The sequence below is a fragment of the Balaenoptera physalus genome (assembly GCF_965194825.1).
Source record: "Balaenoptera physalus genome assembly, chromosome: 13".
Taxonomy (NCBI): domain Eukaryota; kingdom Metazoa; phylum Chordata; class Mammalia; order Artiodactyla; family Balaenopteridae; genus Balaenoptera; species Balaenoptera physalus.
The window spans coordinates 11,130,024-11,151,824 of NC_138892.1; the positions used below are offsets into that span (position 1 = coordinate 11,130,024).

The following is a 21,801-nucleotide window of genomic DNA, read 5'->3' on the forward strand; positions in this document are numbered from 1 at the left end:
CAGAGTTTGTTAGCAGGTTTTACTCATTGGCTGGCCAAGTTTTTGGAGCAGGTCCTTGGGGAGGTAGCATTTCCCTTTCGGCAGAAGCTGTCTTTGGGAACCCTGTAACTTGTGTGGAAGGTCTAGGAAGGTTCAGATCCAGGTGCTGGAGTGATGGGGGTGGGGTGGGGTGGAGGTGGGGGGGATAGAGTGGGAGTGGCGCTGGCTGCCCAGCACCCGGAGCTCCAAATTCTCTGGCTGGTTTCCTGGTTTGACCTGAGTGACCCACCCGGGGTGGGTGACGAGTGGCTTTGCCCATCCCCTCCTGCCCCTTGTCCCTGCAGCCGGAGGGGTGCTGGGCATGGGGAGCGGTGGCAAAGAAGAGTGAACTTGGAGCCCGCTGCGGCGATCCAGTGCTGCTCAGATCCCGAGGCCCCTCGAGGCTGAGGGGGCGCACTCGCCCTCCCCACCCACTGCAGCACTCAGGCTTTGCCCCCAGACAGCAGCCGGGGTGACAGAAGAGTTTGGAGTCACCTGGCCCTGGGTTTGATTTCAGGCTGGGCGATCCTAGTGAATCAACTGGCTTCTAAGACCTTCTGTTTCAGCATCGTTCAAACGGGCCACGCCTCCTGAGCCAGGGTGCCCGGTCCCCCAGGGCTGCCTCCAGCACAGGGCTTGGCTGGCGTGGGGCACTGCCCATCACTTCCCTTGACGTTTCCCCTTCTCTGTCAGCTGATCCCCACCTCCCTTCCTGCCCCATCATATCCCCCCCCGTATCTCTCCCATCGTTCCACACTCAGGGGGTCCCACACTGGCCCCTGCTTGGGTAGCATCCCTGTCTTCCCCTCTGGAGAGCCCTATCTCTGACACTAGCTTTCAAGTGCCAGCTTGAAGGCCACCTCGAAGGCCCTAGCTCGCCCTCTGTGTAACTCTGAGGTCCCCTCCCTGTCAATCTTCCGTGGCCCCGTCACTTCCTGCCTTGTTTTATGGACACCTGTGATGAAGCCGTATCTTCCCGCTCACATCCTAGACTCACCAGTACCCGATCCTGTGCCTGGCACTCAGTAGGTGCTCATTAAATGCTTATTGACTAGAACCGAGGTGAACTACATTCTTAGGAGCCTCAGGTTCTTGGAGAACAGCTCTGGCCCTGCCCATGGAAGTGAGTCTCCAGCCCAGAGGGTCCCCAGGTCTCCTGCTGGTGTCCCGGAGCAGGGATGCCCGCGGGGGTGGCCAGGGCCCAGCCCAGCCCCTGAGGGCCATCCCCCCCTTGAGCCGTTCTGCCAGACCGCAGGCTCCGCCTTCTGCAAACGGCCGTGGGGGCAGCCGCTTGGGTAAGTTCCCCTTCCGCTTCCTCCCGCCTCCTGTCCCGCTGCGGCTGCTCCTTGCTCAGGGTGCCTCTCCAGCTCTCCATACCCCCGTGTCTGCAGAAGCGCTCCGGGCCCTGAGCTGTCAGCACCACCGCCTCCCAGGCCTCGGACACGATGCAGGCCATAAAGTGTGTGGTGGTGGGAGATGGGTAGGTACCCGGCTGGACTTGCTGACAGCTCCGTCCCGGGGTAGCCCTGGACCCTCCCGCCCTGGCGCCCCTGGGGAAGCCCCCTGCCCTGCAGATGGAGGGGTCCCTCGGAGGCCGCCGGAGGAATGGCTCCCTTTTTCTCCCAGGGCCCAGAGGGAACCCCAGGGGTGGGCTGAGGACAGCTCCACTCTCTCTGCCCACCTCACCCCGGAAGCTGCCTGGGTGGAGAGTACAGGACTAGGGTTGGGGTTGCCTGGGGCCCCTCGCCTGCACCCTGAGAGCTGGGGCTGGTCTCCCACGGGCCCTCAGGCTTCGATTCTGTGGATGTCGGCTGGGGGCAGGGGTGGGTCCCCAGGCTGACCTGGGCTCTAGTCACTGGCTTGCGCTGCTGTGTGGCCTTGGGCAAGTCACAGCGCCTCTCTGAACCTCAGCTTGGCCATCTGGAAAGAGGCCCATGCCCTCAGGGTTGATGTGGGGTCCCTTGAGATATTTTGACTGGTTGTCCTGCACGTAAGTGTGTTCAGTGAAGCCGGCCTCCTGAGCCTCAGCCTGCGTGGCTGGGGAGGTTGTGTGGAGGCTGTGGTGAGGAGCAGAAGGGGGAGGGGCGTGAGAGACAGAGCTGGGGAAGGAGGAGGAAGGGGTGGGAGGGTGACTGGGGGGGGTCAGTGTGGGCCAGGCTGAGCCAAGGCGCCTTCTCAGCTGTTAGATCTCAGTGACCTCAGGTTGTCATGTCCTCCACTACAGGCCTCAGTTTCCTCATCTGTAAAATGACAGCTTTGATATGCCCATCTCTCGTGCCTGCCAGCAGCACTGTCTTAGGGTCCAGCCCGCAGGTACCGTCTGGGGTTTTCTGTAGGTCCAACCCCGACACATTCCCGCATGGTCTGGCTGGGCGGGCCTCTTATCCAACCCTCCCATCCTACTGAGGGGCAGCCTGAGGCCTTAAGAGACTTGATTTTCCTGGCCTGGGGTGGGCTGATTCTGATGCACGTTATCTGCCCGCCTGTCCAGCCCTGCTCACTTCTGCTTTATATCTGATCTGAGGAGGGGAGGGCGGAAGCCAAGGGCAATGTTCCAGTCACTTAGAGTTACCTTGTTGGCAGGCCCGGGGGAGTGGGTGGGGAGAAGAGGGCAGCCGGTCCCCTCGGAGCAGGAAGTGACGAAACCAAGTGGGGCAGGGGAAGGCCCAGGACTACCTGTGTCCCCTGCCCCCTCCCAGCCCAGCAGACTGAGGGCGAAGATTGCGCGAGTAATGGCGATCACTACTAACTTAGTACTTACTATGTGCAGGCCCTGGGCTTAGTCACACTCCTCTATTTTATCCTCCCACCAACCCTAATATTAGGCCCATTTTACAGGTGGGAAAACTGAAGCTCAAAGAAGTTGTCATTTGCCCAAGACCTCATGGGATTTGAATCCTGGTCTCTCTGATTCCTAAACTCCATGCTCTTAACTGCCATGGTGAGGTGGGAGGGAAAGAGGAGGGTCAGGCTTTCCCCAGCGTTTGCTGGCTGCTACACTATGCCAGGACAGTGCTCAGTTCTTTTACCGGCTTCGTCTAATTTACCTCTCAGTCCATCCTATGAGATGAACTCACCTTATCCCTATTTTCTGGATGGGGAAACTGAGGCATAGGGAGGTTAAGTGACTTGCCTAAGATCGTGCTACCACTGGGTAGGTGATGAAGCTGGGATCTGGATCCCAGGGGAGTGAAGGCAGAGCCCTGGACAGGTACCAGGGGCCTCCTGGGGACCCCCTGCTCTTAACCCTCTGTCTCACATCACTGTCACCCGGGGAAGCCTGTTACAATACAAATTCCCAGATCCACCCCACACCCCTGATTGAGAATCTCTGGGGTAGGACCCTGAAGTCTGTCCTTTAACAAACACCCCAGATGACTCTTAGGACTCTCAGGTGTGAGAACGCTGGTACAGGGATTCTCAGCCGGGGACACTGAGGCCCAGAGGGGTGGGCCTGGGTCTTCTCTGAGGGCTGGGCTAGGGGACTGGGCAGGTGCTGAGAAACCTCCCTGAGTCTCGGGCAGGGCCCATGACCACTGTCCTCTCGAACTTTCTGTCTTTCAGAGCCGTGGGCAAGACCTGCCTGCTCATCAGCTACACCACCAACGCCTTCCCGGGAGAGTACATCCCCACCGTGTGAGTTCTGTGCGTGGGCGGGACGCTCGGAGGCTGGGGAGACACGCATCACCAAGCCCACCCCCTTTTCAGGCACATCCTGTGAGCCAGGCCGTGCTCCAGCCGGTCTCTGCCTGGCAGAGCTGCCCACTGATTCAACCGGGGAGGCAGCAACCAGTGCCGGGATGAGTGCCGAGGGCTCCCAGAGGGGAGAGAGGCCGCCGCGGGGTGGGGAGGTGCAGAAGGCGTGCCAGGGAGCGGGTGGCCTTCAAGCAGGGAGACGCGGAGGGCTGGCGTGAGCAAAAGCGGGGTGGAAGAGGGGCGGGGGCGAGTAGTGGAGGGCCTTGACACCGGGAGATCAGAGACATCAGGGCCCACGTGTGTGTCGGGGGAGAGGGCAGTGCCACCTGGAGGCCTGCCCTCGTGTTGGATGTGGTGGCAGGGCTGTCACCTGACACACGGGTATGTAGGAGTATGTGGGGTGAATGGGAAGCACCAGCCCCCTGTCACCGATGCTCGATGGCCCCATGCCTCTCAGGACAGCCCCCCAACTCCATAGCACAGCATCCAGGGCTCTGTGTGGCCTTCTCGCACCTTCCTTTCTGGCTTCATAGCCCAGTACTTTGCTTCTTGTCCCGTCTGCTTCCCGCCCCTGGTCACCAAGCACTCCCTGGGCATTTCCACCTCAGGGCCTTTGCTCCAGCTCTTCCCTCTGCCTGGACTGCTTTTCCTTCCCACGTCCACGTGTCTAAGACCTCCAGGCCAGCTCCAGTGCCTGCTCCCCCAGGAAGCCTTTCTGATCTAGCCTGAAAGTGTCTTTCACTCCCCAGAGAGACTTTATCTGATCTTTCCCATGATCGTGAGCCTACGGAGGGCAGGGGGCCACGTCCAGTTCTTATCGGGTCTCCCCGTTGTCTTAGGAGAGTGTCTTATGCACAGCGCAGTCTACACATTGCCTTAGACACGATGTATCTGTTTTGAGTCGACCTGAATTGAACTTCATGGAGAGGCCCTAGGAGGATGGATCACGGCTACCATCTATCAAGGGCCTACCGTGTGCTGGTCCCTGGACGAAATGTCACACATGTGTGACCTCATTTGATGCTCACGGGAGGAGGTGACTATTATTCTAGCCCCAGGGTGCCCGCAGGGGTAGCTGAGGCTCACGGCTGCTAAGGGGCCTGTCCCCCAGGGTCACCAGGTGGGCTGGGCTCCCTCTACTGATATCTCTCCCTGGGACACCGGCCCAGGCTCCAGTTGCCTCAGGGACCCCAGCCCAGGCAGGAGGATGGCAGCCAGGAGAGGGCAGAGAAACCTGGGTAGGAAGCCTGGAAAACTGATTTCTGCTCCGGTTCATTTCCCAACTCCCCCTACGGCGCCAGTGCCCCTCTCCGCATTGGCCCTTACCTACACGCTCACCATCAATCACCAAATGCCTCCTGGTTCTGAGGGAGGGCTGGCTCTAGACCTGAGCGGGAAGGCAGGTGCAGAATCGGGGAAGGCAGCTTCTGCAGAAGGCCACTATCACCAGGACTGTGCTGGCGCTACCTGTGTCCTGTCTCTGCCTGTTGCAGCTGGGCTGGAGGGCCCACTTGCTCAAAGATATTAGACCAATGGCTTCCCCTCTGTGAGCCTCAGTTTCCCTTTCTTTAAGAGGAGGGGCAGGGCTGGGAGATGCCAAGCTCATTGCCCGGGCGCCTTCCCCGTGCAGGGAGATGGGAGGCGAGTTCGCTGGTGCAAGATGGCGGGACCAGCAGAGGCCAAGGTAGGACCAGTTGCGCTCAGCAGCCCGGAGAGACTGGTCCCTGGTGGCCCTGAGTGGATTCGGTTGTCCTGGACAACCTTGTGGAAGGACAGACAGAATGGACCAGACAAGGTTTACCTTCCCAGGACCCTGAGGGGTTGGGTCAGAGAGCAGGGCCGGCTCCTGGGTGAGCCATCTGGGCAGGCACACACTCAGGTGGGTCCTGCACTTGGTTTAATGCTTGGATACCCCCATCCTGAAATTCTTAATGTTTGAACAAGGGTCCCTGCATTTTCATTTTGTGTTGGACCCTGTCAGGTATGTGGCCAGGCCTGCACCCCACCCTCTTTGTCTTCCATACGGAGTTACTCGGCTCTGGACAAGCCCCCAGAGGGGCTCCTGCTACAGTGCTTGCACCCCTGTGACAGGGAGGGGAAAATAAGCCACCCTGAGCCCTTGACAGTGGGAGGGTGGGGACAGCCGGGGAGAGCGGAGTTGGGGAGAACAGGCAGCCTGAGATCTCTGGCACAGAGATAAAGGTCAAGAGAGCTCTGGGGCTGGGGGTGGTAGGGTTTGCTGGGGCCGGAGGCATGTGCCAGTGGACCAGATCAGATAAGCGAGAGAGCTGAGCTGAGCTTGCTGCCTGCGGGTTGGGGGATAAGAGCTCAGGGTCAAAGCCCCGTCTCACAGATGCGGAGACCGAAGCCTGCTCTGTGGATGGCCCTGTGCTGGGTGTTGGGGATACAAAGACAAGGCAGGAAGACCCTGCTCTCGGGTACCTGTGACCTAGGGGTTCTCCCCTTTCCCCTCTCCTTATGACCATTCTCAAACGGAAACCCAGGTGAGCTTTCAAAACCGAAAATTAGGTGGAGCCACACCTTGGCCTAAATTCCTCCCTTAAAACCCACCTCTTACTTACTCCATTCTGGTCCTCGGGGACCAGACACGCCAGCCTCCCCCAGGCTTCTGCACTCGCCACTTCCATCACTCGGTTCCCGGCCGAGGTATCCCCTCCCTGACCCACTGTCTAAAGCAGCCCCTCCCTCTGCCCAGGCCCCCTCCATCTCTCCACCCTGCTTGACATTCTTCGTAGCCCTTCCCGATCTGACTTCTCCTGCTGGGATGGAAGCTCCGTGAGGACAGGGCCCTGGTCTGCCTAGTTCACTAGACCAGGGGTCCCCAACCCCCCGGGCCACGGCCTGTTAGGAACCCGGCAGCACAGTAGGAGGTGAGCAGCGGGTGAGTGAGCGAAGCTTCATCTGCAGCTCCCATCGCTCCCCATCGCTCGCATTACCGCCTGGACCAGCCCCCCCCCGCCGCCCCCCGCATTCCGTGGAAAAATTGTCTTCCATGAAAGAAGACATGGTGCCAAAAAGGTTGGGGACCGCTGCACTAGACCAGCTTCTAGAACAGAGATGAGCACATCGCTGGTGCTCTGTAGTGACAGGGCCAGCCTGGCAGGCGGGGAGGGCATGCGCCAGCCTGTCCTGAGAAGGTGCTGGAGATCAGCCGCCAGCAGGGGGCTCAGCTCTGTGGGGGCTTCTCTCTGGGAAGGAAGAACACAGGTGGTTAATTTAGGTCGGATGGGCCAGTACTTGGTTTTCAGCTTCATTTGTAAACTGGCAAATCCAGCCCAGATTCCCATAGACAGGATGACGTGCAGCCTCCCTAGTGGACGTACCAGAGGCCCTGCTGAGCTTTCCTGCCTGGCCTCGCACCTCCCCCTCGCCCCATACTCCTGCCACCGGGCGAGTTATTCCCTCACTGTGTCTTGCTGGCTCAAGCCTCCCCACTGCTCATACACGCCCTCTGTCCCCTCGCATCCCACCTGGGACACCTCTCCGCTCCCCCATCTCCTCCAACCACCCGCCTCTCTCACCGGTGGCTCTGTCTCCCAGCTTCCCCTCTGACCCTTCTCCAAGACTTTTCCACCCAGTGGCCAAGAGGGCCTTTTCCAAATGCAAAGCTGACCATGTAACCCCTGCCTGGTGAAGCCCCTCGGTGGTTCCCCATTGCCTGGAGGACCACGCCCAGAATCCAGCAGTGGTCCATGCCCCACCTGACCTATCAATCCTCCCTGGTCCCCAAGTCACAGCCATGCATGCCCTGTGGTCTCTGTGTTCTGTGAATCCACCTTCTTTTCCCTGGAGGCTTGGGTGGTGGTCAGGTGATGCCTGGCGCTGAGCCCCCTTTCAGCTGCCCCCCATACCCCTCCTCCACTCCATGCTGGGGTCAGGGCCGGGCCTGCAGCCCTGGGGGTGCACAAAGAAGCCACACAGACTCTGGGTGAAAGCACTCCAGCCATGTGACTGTGGGCAGGTCACTCTCGGGCTTTGACTCTCAGTTTCCTGGTGTGTAAAATGGGCACCACGGTAGAATCCACTTCCTGGGCTCACTGAAACGATCTAAGTATGAAGGGCCTGGAACAGCACTTGGCATCCCTGGGTGCTCAGCCAGCGTGAGCTCCCTGCCCTCTCCACAGCTCCCGGTCAGCCCCCACACCCCAGCTCAAACTCCGCTGAGTCTCCAGCCATGAAGTCGCAGTGATGCTTACACCATGAGCTTTTCTGAATTGGGTAACAGGATCTAGTCCTGGCTCTGCCACCAACTGACTGTGAGATCTTGGGCAAGTCCCTTCCTGTCTGTGAGCCTCAGTTTCCTCATCTGGAAAATGGGAGTGAGGGTTGGCCGCAGTGGTGGTATAAGGTTCCTCTGGTCCTGGCTGCCTGTGGGTCTCTGAAGTAGGGGACCCCGGGAGTTGTAGATCATTGTCCCTGCAGTAATCCCTCAGGCTCTGGCAGCTGGTCCTCTGTGGGGGGCCGGTGATGCTTAAGGATGAGATTGTTCAGCCTCTCAGCATCTCCCCATGAGGTGGCTTGAACGTCCTCTGTCCCTGGATCCTCCTAATGGCCCCAAGAGATAGGGCTTTTTTCACAATGAGGAAAGTGAGGCTCAGAGAAGCTGGGTTACTCACCCAGGGTCACACAACCAGCACAAGGCTTCACAAGGAACTTACTGTTCTCTCCCACCTCTGGGTGGCTATCTCCAGGCGAATCAACCCTCCTGCAGTGCATTTGTCCACTCTCTCGCTCACAAATGAGTGTACAGAGGAAGCCAGGTTCAAATCCTAGCCCCTATGCTTGTGAGCTGGCTGGCCTTGGAAAAGTTATTTGACCTCTTGGGGCCTCGGTTTCCTCAACTGTCTAATGGCAATAACTTGAGGTTCTTTTATCTTGGATCACTTGGGACTTCAAGACCTAATGTATGAAGGTCCCTAGCCCTCTGACCAGCCCCAGAGCAGGTGTTTGGTGCTGCTAGAAGTCCCAGGAACCAGCTCTTTCCCCATTGCCACGGCCCCTGAGACCCTGGAGTTGGTTCAGAGAAGACAGATGCCTTTGGCTCAAGGAATCTTGGGGGGCTTTATGGTGTCAGAATTTCAGACTGGACATTAAATGAAAGAGTGTCCCTGCATCCTAAGCTCATCCCAAAGGAGTGTTTCTGGCAGAAGCCAAAGAAAGCATGGGCACTTCTTTCCCCATCATGCCCAGTGATGTCTCCCTGAACAGTGCCTTCCGCCTGAAATCCCACTATGGTATGGGTGGTACGAAGAGTAGGTCCACAGAGCACCTACTACGTGCCAGGTGTGATGCTGGCCTTGGTGCAGTGAGGAACAAGCCAGGCTTGATGTCTGCTGTTTGGGTGCTGAGTTCACCACAGATTACTGAGTTGGGATGGGGTGGGGGCCCCGACCTGGCTGGGGCTCAGGAAAGGCTTCCTGGAGGTGACCTTGAAATGGGACTGGAGGGAGGATGAGTAAGAGTCAGCCCAGCACCAGGAAAGAAGAAGAGTGGGGAGCTGGTGGGCGTTTGCAGGAACTTTCCAGGCAGGAGGGAGCAGGGCCATCTGCGGAACTTAAGGCTGGACAAGCGTGGGGTGTTAAACATGTCAGGTTGCCCACTTTTTTTTGGGGGGGGGATTGCCTGTCACAGGATAGATGTCTTTGGAGTTGCTCTGAAGCATTACGGCTTCTGCAGCCTGTCACTGAGCAGTGTTCTGGGAGGGCTTCGTGGAGGAGGTGGCATCCCAAGGGCTTCAGTTCAGTTTGGTTTAACTCTGTTCCACCTACACTCACTAGGTGCCAGTCCTGAGTCTTCAGAGATGAAACAGACATGGGCCCCACCCTCACGCGGCCCACAGCCCACAGTGGGACAGAGATACACTAAAACCAGTTCATAGTCAGGCAAAGCAGTTGCCTGAGAGAGGGGACGACAAGCTCTTTCCAGGTCGGGGACAGGGAGGGAGGTGTCTGGGATGTTTCCCCACAGTGGGAGCTTGTGTGATTGCCCTGGAGGCCTCTCTGGTTTTGGCAGGGAGATTTTAGCCTCTGCCCCACCCTATTCCTTCAACATGTGCCTTTCCAGTGTGTGCCAGTGGCATTTCCTGAAATCTCCAGTAACTGACAGGTTTTGGTGTGCACTAGGGGTGGGCTGGAAGGCCAGGGAATTAACACTCAAGGACTTCCCTCTGCCAATGGGAGATGGAGAAGGTGGAGAAATACCCCAGCTCCCTGCCTCCTCTGGGGGATGCCTTGAGCTCAGTGGCCCCAGCAAGACGGAGCCCCAGTTCCCGCGCAGTAGCAGGTCAATAGCTGCTGTCCCTTCCCCTCGGCTGCCTGGAGTCACTTCCCAAATAAACCACTGGTGCCACTCCCTCGTCTCAGGGTTTGCTTCTGGGGGGACCCAACCTAAGATGGGAATGAACACTCATTCAACAAATATTGGGTGACCAGCCGCAGCGTCCAGCCTAGGAGGTGGGTAAAGTTTATTCTGATCATGCCTTGGAGAGAACGTTACACAGCCTTGAAAAATCATCTCTCCAAAGGGTAGGTAAGGGCAGAAAAACAGTAGAGACAATGTTTTCCTCTTTATGCTTACCTGCGTTTAAAATTTCTTATGTCATAGATCAGTATTTTAAAAAAATAAAAAATAAAACCCAACTGCATAGTGCTTTGTGACTTCGGTCCTGTTGTAGCCCCTCTCTGGGTCTTGGCCTCTGCCATGGAACCATGGACTGCAAGTCCCCAGACTCTGGGGCTGGAGACTGACCCTTCTTTCTTACCTGTTCCCACAGGTTTGACAACTATTCAGCCAATGTGATGGTGGACAGCAAGCCCGTGAACCTGGGGCTGTGGGACACGGCAGGGCAGGAGGACTACGACCGCCTCCGGCCGCTCTCCTACCCGCAGACGGTATGCTGCCCCACCCCCTCCTCGTGGTCCTGGGCTTTGCGTCCCTGTTCCCTCTGCCTGGTGAACCCTGACCCTCCCCTTAAGGCCCAGCTCAAGGAGTCCCCGCCCTCCATCAGTCCCCTGTCATTACTGTGCCCTCTGTCTTCCCAGCCCCTTTGCCTCTTGGGCTCTGGCACCACCTGGTTCTCAGTGGGTGGGGCAGGCAGACTCTGGACCAATGGGAGTTCAGGATGGCCAGCTCTGGGGGTGCTAGGGGAGGGGAGGAGTGATGGGGGCACATCTGCAGGTGGCTCTGTGGCTGCTGGGCTCTCTCTCCAGGGTGGCAAGGAAAGCGCTGGGGCTGGTGACCAGACAGGGGGTGGGGGGTGGGTAGTGAGTGCCTGGTGAGGAGCATGGATTCTGGAGTTCCAGATGGCAAATGCTTTAATCCTTGTAAGCCTCACTTTCCCCATCTGTGGAATGGGGTAGCAGCAGCACCGCTACAGTGTTGTGTGAAGATTAACCACTTAGAACAGGCTCTGGCCTTTAGGAAGTGTTGGATAAACAAGCAGCAGCCTGGTGTAGAGGTGGGAAGGGAATCCCTACTCTGCCGGATCCTAAGCGCCCCGCATCCCCTGGGCTGCTCCAGCCCTCTGTGGCTGCCCAGGTGTGGGAGGGCCCAGGTGGGGTGCCTCCAGGCCTCCCCTCACGAGTAACGCTTGTCTGACCCCCCAGGACGTCTTCCTCATCTGCTTCTCTCTTGTCAGCCCAGCCTCCTATGAGAATGTCCGGGCCAAGGTGAGCAGGATGGAGCGGGGGTCTTGGGGGGATGGGGCAGGTGACCCTGAGGGAGGGGAGCACGGGAGGGAGGGACCGCTGACTTTGGCCTGCCTCTGGGGCAGCAGAGGATGTGGGCAGAGAGGGTCCCTAGTGCCACCCAGGGCTGGCGGGGGGGACTGGGGGTGAGACTCAGAGGGGGTCTCAGAGGGGGCTGTGATAGTTAGCTTTACTCTCTAACCTGTCCTCTCTCCTCCCCACACACCCTCATGCCCCCCTATTATCTCCTCCCAACTTGGTGCCCCTCTTCTCCCCCTACCCCCTACACGAACTCCTGCCCCCACCCACCGGCCCAGTGGTTCCCGGAGGTGCGGCATCACTGCCCCAGCACGCCCATCATCCTGGTGGGCACCAAGCTGGACTTGCGGGACGACAAGGACACCATCGAGAAGCTGAAGGAGAAGAAGCTGGCGCCTATTACTTACCCGCAGGGCCTGGCGCTGGCCAAGGAGATAGGTACGGGGCTCGGGCTCAGACAGGGGAGCTGGGTGCAGGGTGACTGCAAACATAGCTTCCAGGGCCAGGCTGTGCGGTTCCACCCTGGGTGTGCCGTGTACTAGCTGTGTGACCCTGGACGAGTCACTTAGCCTCTCTGGGCCTATGTTTCCTCATCAGTGAACCATGGCAACAGCAGTAGCTCTGGGTGGTTGGGAGAATTAAATGAATTCACACCCATGAGCTCCTAAAGCAACACTGCACATGGGAAGCACTCTGTTAATTATTATTATAGTATTAGTGTAATCCATAAACAGATATTGAAATAAGTGCACTTGGACAGAGAGAAGCAGGGATGGAGCGGGGTGTGCTGTGGTTTCTCAGAGGACGAGCAGCCAAGTCAAGCTTGGGTTTTCCTGGAAGGCTTCCTGGAGGTGGTGCTTCTGCTTGGGTTTGAAGGGTGACGGCTTTCCCTCTGCATCTTTCTCACCCCCCGTTCCTCACCCTCCTGGCTTCTCAGCCCAACTCCTCTTTGCCTCCCGGCCACTGGGCCAGAGAAGTGACTGCTCAGGGTCACGCAGCTGGTAGGTGGCAGAAGCAGGATTTGAACACAGGACCACAAACCACTGGGTTGGGGGCCTCCTCGTGGTGGCTCAGGGCTGCCTGCACCAGGGAGGTGATGACCGATGGGTCTGGCCTCTTCCGTGGCGTCCAGGTCTGCTGTCCTTTGTCAGGCCCTGACCTGCCTGGGGACAGGGTACTTGCCCAAGAGCCTGGGACCACCAGTGGGGTTTGGCCACTATGAGCAGTGACCCAGCTGCCCAGGGTGCTCTGCGTCACCGCAGGGTCCTGCAGACCCAGGGTTTGGCCCCTGAATTGGTGGGGCCTGCTGCAACCCATCCCTCCCTCAGCCCTACCACTCTTCCTTCCGCCGGAACTGGGAGGGCCCTGGGGACTCACATCTCTTCACAGGAAGAGAAACCACAGCCGTCACCCCCTGCTTCATGTGACTAGCCCAGTGACATGGCCGTCTTTCCCAGGGGCCCCCGCTGCCACTTAAACCCTGGGTCCTATGCCCCATCCTAGGGGCTCTGGCTCTCAGGCCCTCTGGTCTTTCCTCACAAATATTGGGGATTGCACCCCTGCCTTCCCTTCTTTCTGAACAGCCTGTCCCCCCGGACTCCTTCCACCCAAGACAGTGACTCTCCAGCCTGTGTCCGACCCCGTCCTTCTTAAAGCACAAGCTTTGGGATAAGATGGAACCTGGAAGCCTGGATTCTGGTCCTGGCACTGACTGTTTGTGTGACCTTGGGCCAGTGGCTCCCCCTCTCTGGACCTCAGTTTCCCCATCCGTACTAGCCAGCCTACACACTCCCTAAAGTTCCTTTCTCCTTCATGAGGAGAGGACTTGGGGTTCCTGCCTTGGCCTCTAGCCAATCCATCTTGGAGCCAATACCAGCTGGGGGTGGCCAGGGGCAGTGACTAATGACTTTGAACTTGCCTCGGACCAGCCCAGGCCAAGGGGGAGAGCTGGGGGGCCTGCAGGCTAATGAGGACAGCAGCTGCCTCTGCCCACCAGCCCAGGGTGACGAGCTGTGGGGCAGCTCTGATCCCAGCTGCTAATCACAGGATTGAGCGCTTCCTGGGTGCTGGGCCTGTGCATTCTCCTGCTTCATCGTCATAGCAACTATGAAGGAGGGACTCTCATCACCCCACTTTACAGAGGAGGAAACTGAGGCTCACAGAGAAGTCACTGGCTCAAGGCCACCCAGCCGGGATGTGCCAGAGCCGAGACTCGAATCCGGGCTGTGTGGCTCTCTCAGTCATGATCAGGGTGGTCTGCTGCCCCCACAGGTGGGAGACTGGGGCGCAGAGAGGGGGGACAGGCTGAAGTCCTGGAGTGGCCAGGCCCCCAGTCAGGACCCTTTCTCTAGACACTACTGATCCAGGAAGTAGGAGGGTGGCAGGTACCAGGGAGGACGCAGCTGGAGGGTGTGGAAGAAAGAAGTGGACACTGGCTACGGTCCCTTGCAGGGAGACAGTGGCCAAATGCCCAGTGACACCCTTCTGGGCACAGAGGGTTATGGTGACGAGACTCCCAGACCCAACTCGGGGTGCTCCGTACCTGCCAGCCGAGCCCTGGGACCACTGCCTGTGCTCCCTGGCGGGACAACGCTCCCACGTGCAAGGGAGACATCCAGCGTGCCACTCAGGACAAGTGGCATCCTCTCTGAGCCTTGGTTTCCTTGTCCTTGCCCCACACTTTCTTTCCTCCTGAGATCCTGGCTCCCCTCTCCCAGCTGTGTGTCTCTGGCCCCAGGGCATCCCCTCTCTGGGCCTGATTCCTCACCTGGGAAGCGGGGAATCACAGAATTTGTTCACAGGGTTGTCGGAAGCGCCCAGCTCAGTGCCTGGCAGGGAGCAGGTGCTGATCAGTGTTGGTCTGCTTCCTTCCCCCCACAGAACAGCAAAGTTCCCCCTTCCTGCCCCTCTCCTTCTCTGTTTCCTGAAATCGGCCCCCAGGCCTCTCGCAGAGGGGGTTTTTCAGTTGCTCACTTCAGGGATACTGCTTGGGTTGTAATGGACACAGGAACTCGCACAGGTTCCTTCCAGAAGGTCACAGAACACTGCCCCTGGGAGTGGGGCTCAGCCTGCCTTCCTCTCTGTCTGTGCCCCGTGCTCCAGCCCTGAGTGGTCACGTGGGAGAAGGCTGGTTCCCTCATGGGGGAATCGGTGCTCCCCAGTTCCCATTCCTCTTGCTGAGGGCCCCCAGCTGCCCCTGGGGGAGGGGAAATGTCTAGTGTGTGACTTTGGATAAGTGACTTTTCTGAGCCTCAGTTTTCTCATCTGTAAAGTGGGGAGATGCGAAGGACTGGTTAGATGACATTCGGAAGGTCCTAGTGAGCGGGTCACGGGTTCCTCAGGCCTCCTGGGGGAAGACGGAGGCAGGCATGTGGCAATTTCCTAGAAGAAAGTGAGGCACCGAGAAATTTGGTCACCGTAGCTTGAGCCCCTTTCTTGCCAGGAAGGTATCCTTCCTCAAATTAAGGACTTTTGTGTCCAAGAAAGACACAGACCTGCTCTCGTGGGGTGTCTTAACCTCTCCCTCTGAATAAAACTCTCCCTTTCCGACATGAGGAGACTGAGGCACAGAGGGGTAAATACCCTGCTCTGAGTGACACAGCGCAGGTGGCCACCACAGCCGGTGCAGTTGTATGGCGTGGGAGGGGGTTTTGCCCAGCCCTGACCTAGGCCTCTACCCTCTTGCTGCCCTAACCCAGACTCAGTGAAATACCTGGAGTGCTCAGCCCTCACCCAGAGAGGCCTGAAAACCGTCTTTGACGAGGCGATCCGGGCTGTCCTGTGCCCCCAGCCCACGCGGCCACAGAAGCGGCCCTGCAGCATCCTCTAGGGGTAAGAGCCCCTCCCTCCCCTCCCCCCCTCCCCACACACAGCAGGCTCTGGCTGGGAGGGAGGCATCCAGCCACTGTTCGGTGGCCCTAGGTTTCATCGGGAGTGGCATTTAGGCTGGCACAGAAGAGGGACCATCAAAGGGGCTTCAGGTTGCCCATTTGCCTAAGCCGGTCCTGCTCTGTGAGCCCAATTCCCAGAAGGAAGGTTCAGAGTGTCAGAAAATGCCAGGTAACCTGAGGCAAGGCGTGGTGTCACTGAGCTCCCCTTCTGCCGTCCCTGCAGCAGGGCGGGGAGGATCACGGCAGAAAGATACCTCAGCCCCTACCCCTTGGAAGAGGCCGGTTGAGCCGGGGAGACCTGACACCCACATATAGGGGTGGAGGTAGGGCAGACTGAGTTATGAGGCTACGGGGGCAGAAGAGGGATGGGTAGGGGTTGGAGGCACCCACAAGGCTTCCAGGATGGGTGGGACAAGAAGGACGGAGAGGACTTGGCCAACCTTGAGCAAAAGCTGGGAGCTGGAATGAGCTGTGAGCCAGGAGAGCCGGGAGTGGGCTGTGGGTTCTCCTTGGCCCCAAATTCTCACCCACTGTCTGTCTCCCTTCCAGGACACACCCAGCCCTGCCAGCCAGATGGTTCTGACCCTCCAGGGCCCCCAGCCAAAGCCCCATGGCACCCCCGCTGGCCATGCTGTCCCCTTCCTGTGGCGTTTCTTAGCAAGATGGCTGCAGAGCTTGGTTCATCATCTTCTCTGTGCTGGAGTCCCCCCCGGGGAAGAGTGTGAATTTGTAGGTGCTGCGTCCCCATCCCCTCATGCTCCTGCCTTCCCAGGGGCCAGAGGGGGAGCCCCAGGACCGATAAGCCACCCCTGTGTTGCTGTGGTCAGATGCCACACATGGCATCATCTACCTGTTTACTCCTCCCTCCCAAAACCTGAATCCCCTCTGGAAACTTCGGGCCAGATGGTTGCCGGCCACCACTTATATACCTTCAGGGATGGGTCTCTCACTCTCCCATGAGGCCGTCTACTCCGATATTGATGGTCCTGCTTGTCTGAGAGTTCTCCCACTGAGCTAAATTAAGTGTCTGAGAAGTTTGTTCTGGTCTTAGTCCTCCTTTTGGGGACAACATAAAACATTCAGATTTTCTAAATCTCTGTGGGCACCTGCCCAGCCAATCAAAAGGCTGGGTCCTGCTGACTCCTGCCACCTCTCAAGTCTTTCTGCTCCACTCACAGGATCCTGAGCTACATTTACCTGTGCCAGTCTTAAAACTTTCAGACCCTGCCAGTCAGGATTTCTGTCATTGCAAATAGAAACCCAATTCAACCTGCTTAAGCAGAAAATAAATTTACTGATTCAAGTTTGGAAATATCATGACTTCAGGTGCAGCTTGATCAAGGGGGCTCAAATGATGTCATCAGAATTCACTTTCCTGTACCTTCTGATGTCTGGTTCATTCTTAGGCAGGTGACTCTCAAGGGCTTCATCCTTCCAGTTTCAAGTTCAGCAAAAAAGAGCAAGTGTCTGCCCCAGGCAAAGTTCTAATTAAGGTTTACTCTGATTGGACCAACTCAGGTCTTTTCAACCAATCACATTTGTCAGGAGAATGCTGTGTTCTGATTGGTCAAGCCTGGACTACATGCCACACTAGAGCATGGAGCGGAGGCAGCCTTTTCAAAACCATACCCACTAGAGTGGAGGGAGGGGTTGGTTCTCAAAGGGAGACTGAGAGCTTTGCCAGAATTTGGGAATATGGGTGTTGAGCAGCCAGAAACCCCTAGTCTCCACTATTGGAGGTCCCAGGAAAGTGTCCCAACAGTGTAAGGAAGCAATGCCGGTCCCAGCAGGCACAAAACACAGGCAAGTTTCTTTAAAAGAGAGATGGGGCTGCTGTAGGATTTACGAAGCTCATCCCTAAAGTGTCACGGTACAGGCATGGAGCCAGTCCCACCTCAGTGTTTGCTAGTTCACGAATGCCAGACTTTCCAATCCTCCGGACGACTGTGCTTCTCTATCTAAATGTCATCCATCCATTCAACACAAATTCACTGAACACCTACTCTGTGCCAGGCATTGTTCTGTGGTCCAGCGGTACACCCAAGTTCTTGCCCTCAGGGGCTGACACTCTAGAGAAGCTAAAATAAAGGATTAAAAAAAAGAGATATAAGATCCCGTCCCTGACAACACAGAAGTTCCCCCAATTCCCAGCCAGTGAAATGATTTGGGTTTCATTTTCTGCTCTTCCAGGCTCCCGGCCACTTCCACTGCCCCTCGTTAAGTCCTGAAGTTCTGATGCAAGACCTCAGCTCACTGGCCTCCTGAGAGCCCAACCCTCTTGAAAGGGAAGGGGTGCAGGGGGGAAATCCCATGGCCTTTCTTAATTTCAGCTCAGACAAGGTCGTTATGCTTTTAAAGTTACTTCTCTGAAACAAACCAAAAAACCATTAACACCCCTGCCCCACCCCACAACACACGACACAAACACAGACGTGTATCAGTCAGAACTCACACCCTAAAACATCCAATGTTTAAAAGTCCTGAGAAGCCCCTTCCAGTGGGCCAGAGTCGAGGAGAGCCTCTTTCTGTTTCCTGCTCTTCCGGGGCCTCGAGATAAACTTCAGGACCATCCTCGTGGCCCCAAGGCCTGGCTGCACCCCACCTCCCTCGCTCCTCCTGCGCTTACACCTCCTCTGCCATGTGCCTCTTCCCCTGAGCCTACCCCAGTGGATACAGTCCTTGTTTTATACCAATAATAAAGTCAGGAAATAAATTCTCTCACCATTGTGTGGTTTCACCCAGCACATATGATCTCATTTAATTCTCCTAGCAGCCTTCCAATGTAGTACTAACAGCTCTGTTTTGCAAAAAGGGAAACAGAGGCACAGGAGTTAGAGCTCAATTCACTAAGGCAGACACTGTAGTTTTCCACCTGATACCACTACTTCCATCCTCTTTGCTAACGGGATTCTAGTTTTGTGCAAAGCAGCAGTGTAATTAGCCCCAGACAAAAGTACTTGTTCCCAGCCTGCTTTGCAGCTGGAGTTCCAAGTTCGCACAGTTCTGGCCAACAAGACATAAGTGAAAGTCAGCTGGAAAGGTAGCTTCTGTGAAAGTTTCTGTTTTCTTCCATAAAAAAATAAGGGACCCAGCCGACACTGACCATTGCCCTGGCTCCTTCCCTGATGAATACTGATGAGATGTCTGGAGCTGCAGCAGCCATCTTATGAACCTGAAGCCACAAACATGAAAATACAACCTAACATACGAAGAATGGAGTAGCAGAAAGATAAAAAGAGCTTGGATTCTTCACAACTTTGGTCAGCAGCTGAACAAATGCCAGTGGCTGCCTCGTTAACGGAACAGAGCAAAAATGAAATCACTTATTTGTTTATGTCACTGTTAGGCCTTCTGTTACTGTTAGTTGACAGCATTTGTAACTGAGGTCTTAGGACTCCCAGCTCTGTGCTCCTTCCGCTGTATCATCGTGTCCAGAACTCACTGGGTATGGGGTGAGTCACTCATTTCTGCTTTGCAAATTGGCTGAGGACCAGAACCCCTTCAGATAGGAAAGAGAAACCTCGAGGGAAGTTGGTGAGGAGTTTTGAAACAGGAAGAACTGTTAGTTGTGGGCAGGAGCTGACAACATGGTGATGCTCACTCATTTGACAGCAGCCACTTCCATGGACCCACCTGGTGCCAGGCCCAGGCTGGGTATCAGGGCTTGGGTGCATTATATTTGGCCTCTTGCAATAAAATCGTCATCTGGTGGGCAAGGAAAGCACCTGCCAGATAAGCCTACTTCATTTGGGGCTCTCTGTCTTGGAGCCTGGCTTCTCCTTGTGTCTTCTTCCAAAGCAGAGGCCTGGGGGTCCCGCTGGCTTCTCCCATTCTGTCCCCCCAGCATTCACTGGACACCAAGCCTGGAAAATTCAGCTTCCCAATATCTGTTAAACCCACCCTTCATCTGGCCCACTGCCACTCCCTACTATAGGTCTTGCAACCATCCCCTGGACAGTAGCTATGGCCTCCTCACTGGCCTCCCTGCCTCCACTCTCCCTGCCTTCTCCAACCTTCATCAGGAAGCCTGGCGGAACCTTCCTCATTTACAAACATAATTATGCCACTCAGATGCCTCGATGTAGCGTCACCATGATCCTAGCAAGTACCTGGCGCCTAGTAGATGCTGATAAATGTCTGTTGTTTATATAAATGAATAAGCAGGTGAAAGAACGGACTTTAAAGGAGAGAGAGAGAGAGAGACCCAACCCTTCTAGTGACCCAGCTGAGCCCAGCCTTCCAGCATCCTCACCATGGCACCAGTCATGTGCATGAGCCATCTTGGATGTGCCAGCCCAGTCGAGTCCCCAGATGACTGCAGCCCCAGCCAGCACCGTGTGGAGCAGACGAGCCACTCCACTGAGTGCAACCAACTCACGCAATCATGAGAGATGACACAACGGTATACTGAAACAATGCCTCTTCTGGGGCCAAAGTCCTTGCTGTCTCTTCCTTTGATCTCTTACTTCTCCTCCCTACCCTCTTAACTCCTCCACTGCCCAAGAAATATTCACCTCTGGGGACATCTGATTCCACCTAGGCCTCATGGGATGTGCGAGGCAGGGCAGAGTAAGCTCTGGGGAGTGAGACAGAGATCTAGGATAGTTCTAGAAGACTTCTGGAGGCTTTGAGAAAGTGAAATGATGAACAGTCATCCATATAATCTGAGGTTCAGATCAATTCGGTTCCCACGTGCTAAGACTATGCTCTGTGCCGAGTGGCGCTGGGAGCTGGAGGTGCAGAGAGGGGTGAGACCCAGCCGTCTGCTCCCCAGGGGCCCAGAAGCCAGTGGGAGACAGACGCGTAAATCAACACCTGCCACGGGGTTTGATCAACATACCACAAAAGTGTACTCAACAGCAAACGGAAGAGACCCTGGTTTCAAGGTGCCAGGTAGAGATGTTTCCGCCCCCTCACCCCGGCTGAAAAGCAGCCTGACAATAAGGAGAACACAGAGCAGAAACACAAACTCTCATCTTCAAAGAAACCAGGAGACACCTGTGACCCCAAACCGCAGCACGCAAGCACGAAGAGCAGATGGAGCGGTGGTAAATGATTTAACAGGGCCCAGGAAAGACAAACCTAAGTGCCTGCTGTTCCATGGCAGGGTGGGGTGGGAGGCTTGGAGATGGGGAAGATGCAACCAACTGGCCTTACAGAACCGCAAGGGGGCTCCAAATTAGGGGACCCAGATACCACAGATGGCGAGGCATGAGCCTGAAAACAGGTGGGTTGTTTGGAAGTCTGTATCAGGAGCGGTTAGACCCCCTGGTCCTCTCCCCTGCACTAGGCAGCCAGGCAACAACCCCTCCTTAACGCGGGCAGGGAAATCCAACTAGAGAGTTCTGGACCCAAGGACACCAGCCGCAGAGCAGGTAGGGGTGAGGCTCCAGACTGATTACTGGAGATGTGGTAGATTTGATTACACTTAGCAGATAATCACTCCCTCCATCCTCTACCTCCGGGGGAGGAGCGTACTTCCCCACTCCACTGATGCTGCCTTGGCCACGTGACTTGCTTTTGGCCAGTGGGATATTAGCATATGCCTCACAAGGAGAGATTTGATGTGCTTGCACCATGTTCTCTTGTGCTGACAAAAGAACAGGCCCTGGCAAGCCTGCTGGGTCTAAGAGTATAAAAGAAATAGGGAGCAGGGGTGTCCAGATGACCTGCAGACCTGCAGCTCAAAGCAGATCAGCCTGGCTGAGCCCAGCCTACATCAACCAATCCCAGCTGACCTGAAGGTGTGTAGTGAAATAAATGCTTATTGTTGTGTACCACAGAGATTTTTGCGGTTATTTGTTTCACAGTAGTAGCTGACTGATACGGGAGGATTCACTGAAAGTCTGAAGACTTAACAGCGTGATCCCAGCCCCCTTCCCTCACCCAATTTAGGAATGCAAGCACCCAGGCATACATTCATCCCAGACAGGAAACTGTGGATGGGATCTGACCACCCCAGTGAAAAGTCTTACAGATGCTGACAGCTGGTGACCTCTGGATGTTCTTGACAAAACGTTCTGCTGTTCCTACAGAGGTGTTCACTATTTTGCAAGCCCTGTTCACTATTTTACATAGAGCTTCCAGTCCGATTTTTAATGCTTTATTCTGCAAAATGAATGGATAACCAAAGATGACTAGTTAATTGAGAAAAGTTCTAACATGAAAGAGATCCAATCAAACAAATAGAAAAAAAGGAACTAGCAAGAAATAGAGACAATGCAGTGATCAGAAGAAAACTTTAAAGAAACCATCATTGCTATCCTTAGAGAGAAAAGGAAACATAGTATGTCCACAAATAAATACAGAATGCCATAACAAATGAATAATCAGGAAACAGAGAAGAGCTCTTAGAAATTAAAAATATGTTGATTAAATTTTTTAAAAAAATAGAGGAGGTGGAAGATAAAATAGAGTAAAAAAAAAAAAAACAAAACCACCTCTCAGAAGAT

The 21,801-nt window shown here is 56.0% G+C and overlaps 1 protein-coding gene across 2 annotated transcripts; it reads left to right on the top strand.

The window, feature by feature from the left end:
• Positions 1–649: 649 nt before the first annotated feature.
• On the top strand, positions 650–16,663 carry RAC2 (Rac family small GTPase 2). 2 transcript variants are annotated; one of them, XM_082420108.1, is made up of 7 exons: positions 650–1,477; positions 3,583–3,654; positions 10,508–10,625; positions 11,340–11,402; positions 11,738–11,897; positions 15,158–15,290; positions 15,899–16,663. In XM_082420108.1, exons 1-6 carry the CDS (start codon positions 1,464–1,466, stop codon positions 15,286–15,288), a joined length of 558 nt encoding a protein of 185 aa, XP_082276234.1. In that variant the 5' UTR covers positions 650–1,463; the 3' UTR covers positions 15,289–15,290; positions 15,899–16,663. The 2 variants fall into 2 exon arrangements, with proteins under 2 accessions (XP_082276234.1, XP_082276233.1); XM_082420107.1 differs by having other exon boundaries at positions 652–1,498.
• Positions 16,664–21,801: the final 5,138 nt, after the last annotated feature.